The 7,247-nt window shown below is 43.1% G+C and overlaps 2 protein-coding genes across 2 annotated transcripts; both read left to right on the forward strand.

The window, feature by feature from the left end:
• The first annotated feature begins 426 nt into the window (after positions 1-426).
• Positions 427-1,440, forward strand: LOC149941314 (uncharacterized). Its single transcript, XM_090179456.1, has one exon. It carries the CDS (start codon positions 427-429, stop codon positions 1,438-1,440), a length of 1,014 nt encoding a protein of 337 aa, XP_090035582.1.
• Positions 1,441-3,750: 2,310 nt separating this feature from the next.
• On the forward strand, positions 3,751-4,309 carry LOC149941315 (uncharacterized). Its single transcript, XM_090179457.1, has 2 exons — positions 3,751-3,903; positions 3,980-4,309. Exons 1-2 carry the CDS (start codon positions 3,751-3,753, stop codon positions 4,307-4,309), a joined length of 483 nt encoding a protein of 160 aa, XP_090035583.1.
• Positions 4,310-7,247: the final 2,938 nt, after the last annotated feature.

Raw genomic sequence — 7,247 nt, forward strand, 5'->3', positions numbered from 1 at the left:
GTTTCGTTTTTTAACAGGTTAAAATGTTAATTGTAAATAAGATATTCTTTTAAATTATTGCTAATCTTGTTTATTATTTTTTAACCTAATATATATATATCCGCTCAACTGCGTTTATAGTAGCATTATATTCTGTCATACCATTTTGTACAGTATTCACTCTTAATATGTTTTAATTAATAAACGTTTGTTATTTTAATTAATATATTATGACTTCTTATTAGTTTTGTCAGTTTAGTGTAGTGTAGTGTAGGCTTTGCTGTTAACATTGGTGTTTAAAAACTCCAATAGGTTATGGGCCCAGCACGCTCCCACTGCGCCACAGCAACCATGATGAACAAGTCTACTGCTTGCTGAATCCGGTATCCTGGTCCCAGTTACCATCACAGTAATCCGTATCCTGGTCAACAGTTCCCGAAAGCCACCATGGATAGCCTACTTCGCCAAGACGTTGAAAAGCTGTCTGGTCCGGAGAACTGGAGGAGTTGGAAACGACAAATAGTCGACATCCTCACCGTACGAGACGTTAACGAGATATTGACTGGTGAATGGGTTGAACCCGCGGGGCCGTTATTATCAGCAACAGCAGAAGAGAAGTCGGAATACACCTTAAACCAGAAAAAATACCGAGTGCCATTCAGTACAGTCCGGGGTATCATCTGGTCAGCCTTGTCCAAGAAGGTCCAAAACATGATTACCAATTGCGAGACACCAAAGGAGATGTGGGACAAGCTACTTGAAATTTTCGAGCAGAAGTCGTCCAACCGTCTGCGTAAGCTTCTGGCGCAAATTATGCGAACTACGAAGTCCCCAGACGTCGACATGGCCACCCACATTGCCCAGATGTGTTATCTCTGGACAGACATCTTGTCAACGGCACAGACAGAGAAGAACGTAACATTCGACGACTGCATCCTGATTGCCTGCATCTTCGAGTCTCTACCTCAGGATGAGTATCGAGAATTCGGTATGCTCTGGGACACGCATCCAACCGAAAAACAGACGGTCGCAGAGTTGGAACGTTTATTGATTGGCCGTGCAACTCGAGAAGGTGACTCTTTCAGAGATTCATCTGGTCTGATGGCGAAACGCAATGCCGGAGGTCATCGCGGTCACTCATCAAACGAGACGAAAGTCATGAGACGTAAGCCAAAATGCACCAATTGCCGAAAGTTTGGTCACATAGCAGAAGACTGTCGAGGACAAAGGAAAACTCCTATAAGGACGAGCGTTGACGAAAGTAATCGCACCAGCATTGGGGGTCTGATCACAGCAAACGGTCTCGTTGCTTGCTCATCGTCTGAAGCAGCATGGTACTTTGACTCGGGTGCTACACAGCATATCACGAACGACGCCACAAAGTTCCTAAACTTCCGCAAGTTCGCTACTCCAGCGACTCTTCAGATTGGAAACAAGACGCGTATGGTGAAGGAGACATAAGGATTCAGTTCCGGATCGGAAAGAAACTCTATCAAGAGGTAGTCCACAATGTCTGGCACATCCATGACTTGGCCTGCAATGTTTTCTCGCTAAAAAGCGCAATGAAGAGAAACAAGAATCTGGAGTTCAAGGTCACAGCAAATTCTTGCGGTCTCTATTAAATTGTCGGAGGCAAAAGGAACCTTTGTGTACCTGGCAAGGTCGAGAGTCTGTATCGTCTGGATATCAAAGTCATGCAGCCATCATGCTCCGCTCACATCGCAGCAGATCCGAGAAATGACCGGAAAGCAGATCTCCAAGTCTGGCATGAACGCATGGGTCATCAGGATAAACGGCATGTAGCAGCGACGTTACGGAGACTCGGATACGAAGTTCTAAACCAGACGTCTGACAAGCTCTGTGAAGGGTGCATCTACGGCTAGATGACTAGGCACAGTTTCGGCACTCGTTTGGAGAAAGCTACGAAACCAGGTGAAAGGATCCATTCAGATCTCTGGGGACCATCACCAACACCGTCCATGAAAGGGAAGAAATACTACCTCCTATTCAAAGACGAGTATTCCAGTGTTCGAGCCGTATATTTCCTAACGAAGAAATTCGAAGTCGTCAATTGTTTCAAAGATTTCCTTGCCTTTTGCCGAACCCGCAATCACACAGTACAAGAGCTGGTCACCGATAATGGAACTGAATATGTCAACGAAGAGTTCCGTCAATGGACGTCTCAAGAAGGGTTACATCACCGCAAGTCCATGCCATACACGCCCGAACAGAACGGGGTCGCTGAACGAGAAAATCGTACGATTATGGAGTCTGTAAGGGCCATGTTGCATTCCAGATCGGACTTACCACCGAATCTCTGGGCTGAAGCGGTGAACACGGCCGTCTATGTCCTGAACCGAACAGCACCTACATGCATTGCTGGGAAGACGCCGTGTGAATTGTGGACAGGGAAGACAAACCCATCGATCCAGCATCTGCGTGTCTTTGGCACTGAGTGCTTTGTCCACATACCAAAAGAGAAGCGAAAGAAGCTGTCTCGGAAGGCGTATAAAGGTTTTCTGGTTGGCTATGAAGACAATGCAGACGGATATCGAGTTTATGTTCCAGAGCTGGACGACGTACTAAGATCTCGAGATGTCAAATTCAATCCCGAGACGTGCGTTCCTGATTCCTGGATTCCTGTCTCTGCGGAGTCCTCCAGCCAGGGCGAGCAATTGACCGATGATTTAGTTTGCGAAAACCGGCCTACCAGAGCCACCAACTCATCAAAAGACGGACCAACCAGAGCCGCTAATGAACCATCAGGCATGCCAACCAGAGCTGCCGACTACTCAAACGACGAGACAACCAAATCAATCGAAGCGTCGGAAGACGTGGCTACCGGACACAATGAGGCAACAGTCTCTGCCGAAATGTCAGACAACCGCTCTGAGAAGAGTGGACCGGTACTCATAGATCGTTCAACGCTCAAGAGAGTTCAGCTATGCCATACCTGTCATCCAGGAAATAAAGCTTTCCTGATCTGTGATACTTTACCACAGACTGCAAGAGAAGCACGTTCATGCAGCGAATCCATAGAATGGCAGAAGGCAATGTCAGATGAGCTCTCAGCAATGAAGAAACACGATGTCTACGAGATGGTCGATCTTCCGCCTGGTCGGAAAATCGTCGGAAATCGTTGGATTTTTCGTACGAAGAATGATGAAGATGGTACTGTCATCAAATATAAAGCCCAGCTCGTAGCAAAAGGCTACACGCAACGAGAAGGTATCGACTACGATGAGACTTTCGCACCAGTTGCTCGCTTCGAGACGCTACGAATTTTTCTCAGTCTGGTCGCCAAGAAAAATCTTTCTATCCGACAATTTGACGTGAAGACCGCATTTCTTCATGGAAAACTATTCGAAGAAATCTACCTGCGTCAACCCGAAGGTTTCGACGACGGTAGCGGACGAGTCTGGAAGTTTCGGAAAAGTCTGTACGGTCTCAAGCAATCTCCACGATGCTGGAACGAGCGAATCGACAAGTTCCTACGTAACCATGGTTTCAAAAGTGCTGATGGAGATCGATGCTTATATATCCTGTCAACCAACGACGTTTTCTTGGTCCTTATCCTGTACGTTGATGATGGTCTGATCGCTGGAAGCACAATCAAAGCGGTAGACGAGTTCCTCCTAAATTTCAGTGAAGAATTCGAAATCCTCACAGGAAGAGCGTCAACCTACCTTGGCCTGAAAATCGATACGTCGAAAGATGGATCCATATTTCTACACCAGAGTGCCTATGTGGAAAAAGTCTAAGAGGTTCAACATGCAAGACTGCAAACCCGTAAAAACTCCCACCGGCAGTTCAGACACGACCGATCAGAGTCAAGAGAGTTTCGAGTCAACAACCATGTATGCCTCAGCCATTGGAAGTCTCAGATACGCAGCCACAGGAACACGACCTGACATAGAATACGCTGTAAATCGACTGGAACTGGGTTAAAAGAATCTTTCGATATCTCAGAGGGACCACAACACTTGGTCTCCTTTTCAAGGCAGGCGACTCCATGATGACCAACCCTTACAGCGACGCTGACTATGCTGGCTGCGAAAAGACGAGACGTTCAACGTCTGGAGTACTATGGCTAATTGGTACAACTCCAGTCATTTGGGCGAGCAGAAAGCAACAATCCGTTGCCCTATCAACCACAGAGGCCGAGCTGGTAGCTGCCACCGAAGCAGTGAAGGATGTCGTCTGGATTGAACGGGTTAAATCATTCCTGGGTGTCGTAGACGATCATGTCCCGACACTACGAGTCGACAACGCAGGAGCCATCAAACTCATAAAAAAATCCAGAGTTTCATCGCCGAACGAAACACATTAGTATTCGTCAATACTACGTTCGTGAACTGGTTGAAGAGGGCATTATCAACGTCATGTATGTCCCAAGTGAAGAACAACTAGCGGACATATTCACCAAGTCTCTGTCCGCAGAAGTCTTCATTCGTCTTCGTCAAAAACTCAACCTACGTTACCATGAAAAAGTGTTCATCGAGGGCGAGTGTTGAAGATAAGAAACGTTATCGGCTTTTTCCCGTTTCGTTTTTTAACAGGTTAAAATATTAATTGTAAATAAGATATTCTTTTAAATTATTGCTAATCTTGTTTATTATTTTTTAACCTAATATATATATATATATCCGCTCAACTGCGTTTATAGTAGCATTGTATTCGGTCATACCATCTTGTACAGTATTCACTCTTAATATGTTTTAATTAATAAACGTTTGTTATTTTAATTAATATATTATGACTTCTTATTAGTTTCGTCAGTTTAGTGTAGTGTAGGCTTTGGTGTTTAAAAACTCCAATAAGTTTATTTTCATAATTAAATACAATCTTGCGGGATTCCATACCTTAACTAATTGAATTAGTAAACCCTTTACAACTCTGAGACAAATGTGATACTAACAAAAGGGACATAATTAAGTGTGTCAATTGGAGGGATTATGAAATTAATATTACACGCCAAGCGAAGCCATGTAAAATTTGGGAGGGTATACATTGCGGATACAGTAATACTCAAAAGTAGAAATAGACTATAGAAGCTAGGTTTATTGATTTTGATTTACTACTGAACGGGAGCGATACCGTCATCTATCTACGTTTTAATATGAAACTCGAAAGAACAAACCAGAAAGCGGGTGCAACGTCCATCCTAGATACTTAAGCGTATTTAGCTAACTAAACCTTTTTTCGCCACCGACCAATTAGTAGAAGGATAAGGCAAATGTATAATCCGGAAATTTAGTAATTATTACTAGTTTCTAATTTCCTATTGGTCAACCTTATTCAAATTCAGGAAATCGATAGTAATCAGAAAATACAGGTTGATGTTGAAAACATCCGACAATTTCGACAGACGCAACGTTATACAGTTTATTACTTCTTTAGAAAATAAAGTACTTTTAATACCAAATTTGATTTAAATTCAGAAATTAAACATTGATTTGCTAAAATAACCTTTAGCTTTTAGTTACAGTCGATTAGCGCTATATCGGTATGTCATTCTTCATTATGAAGAAAGGATGTTCCGGTCCATTTCGAAATAAATGGTAGAAATAAATAAGTTCATGGTGTTCTATCCACCTCGCATACTCGAAGTAAAAGATTTTTTAAAGGCTGTATAAAGAGTTTCGAAAATGGTGTTTGGCGGAAAGATGGAACTGGCACAGTTCAGGGTTATATTAATTTTCAATTTTCTGTATATTTTCTGTCGTATATCCTCATATTTTTTATCAATACATAAGGGCAAATCATAGTTGGCATAGTTAACACAAAAGATAGTACCAAAAAGCATAGTACCGATATAGCTGCCTATTTATTAATCGATGCCCAAAACATCATAGTTGGCATGGTTAACACAAAGGACAGTACCAAAAGGCATAGTTGCGACATAGCTGCCTATTTATTAATCGATGCCCAAAAAATGATAGTTGGCATAGTTAACCCAAAGGACAGTACCACAAACTCACAAAGCACCTGTTTAAGCAAGGGTGATATATATATAACGGCCATTCCAACGGGCTGATACTTGGAGATGGGGATGGGACACCAAAGGCGGAAATATAAAACCACCCATTGGGGGATGGGTGGTCATCCTCATACCGCCATTAACATTCTCCTCCTCCCAGACGCTTGTGATTTCAGGACCACGCCATTAGTTTCGGCCATTCGACGTTATGCCGCGTAATCATATTTAGTTTTAATTTTTTTAAGATGTCCCGGATATGGCGATTCCACTCGAATGGCAGCTTTCTATCTGATACATCTCACCCAATCCGATCGTAGTTTTCATCTCATGTTTATTTCTATGATATCAACAAGATTATATTTTTAATGCTTATCAAGATACATTTTGAATGACCTTGAACCATTTATTTACTAATGAAATTACAAAGTAAAAATTCTGCAATTTCTTCAATGAATATTATTTAATTAGGTGCTTCGTGCTCTGATGTATATTCGTTGTTGGCGTATCAGCAGCTGCTGTAAGTATTGGGAATGACTTACATTGTCAGTTGATGAGGGGGCCATGGAGTACAATTCTAAAAAAAGAAACTGGCAAACTCTAGAAGATGTTTAGGAATAGAAATGTTTCTTTTAATAAAGAAATTATAAATAATTCAGCATTGCTCAAAGGAAATCATAATGAATAAATATACTTACATCCCGATTTTAGTATAAAATAATTCCTATAATATAACATGTGGTCAGAATTTATATACCGGTGCTCCAAGTGAATCAAAAAGCTTACTACACCGGTGGTCTCATCAGAATGCCCTACGTCAGCGTCCACAAGCCCGGACAGGTGATAAATCCAGCGTGGGTAGTAGGACCCTACTACTGATGTTCTCCAGGGCTGGCGCTAGGATTTTCGGGCCCCAGGTAATTTTTCTCCAAAATTCGGTTTTTTGGAAATATCAGAAAATTTTAGTTAGGCATCTGTTCCGGCGGGCCCCTTTCAGAGGCCCGGGCCCGGGGTATTTTGCCCCATTTACCCCCCCCTAACGCCGGCCCTGATGTTCTCAACCTCGACGCGAGCCACTCATCCCGACCAAAGGCGCAGCAATGGGTCGACCAGCTTCCACTTCGCCCACAGCTGTGGGATAGAGAGTGGATGCTATAGCAACTCCAGCCAACACCCTACCTACGTAGGTAGAGAACCACAGCCTTCAGAAAGAGCTCCTAAAGGGGAACGACGGGTACATAGCGGTCCACATAACCCGGTACAGCCGGCACCGGAGATAACAATGTGCTCC

The sequence above is a fragment of the Leiobunum rupestre genome, chromosome 6 (assembly GCF_980474605.1).
Source record: "Leiobunum rupestre chromosome 6, qqLeiRupe1.1.hap1, whole genome shotgun sequence".
NCBI classification, from domain to species: domain Eukaryota; kingdom Metazoa; phylum Arthropoda; class Arachnida; order Opiliones; family Sclerosomatidae; genus Leiobunum; species Leiobunum rupestre.

Excerpts from the sequence above, each read along its gene's own strand:
- LOC149941314 (XM_090179456.1), top strand. The coding sequence starts at position 427 with ATGGATAGCCTACTTCGCCAAGACGTTGAAAAGCTGTCTGGTCCGGAG.
- LOC149941315 (XM_090179457.1), top strand. The coding sequence starts at position 3,751 with ATGCAAGACTGCAAACCCGTAAAAACTCCCACCGGCAGTTCAGACACG. Across the intron at positions 3,904-3,979 it reads GACCTGACATAGAATACGCT|GCAGGCGACTCCATGATGAC; the intron begins GTAAATCGACTG and ends CTCCTTTTCAAG.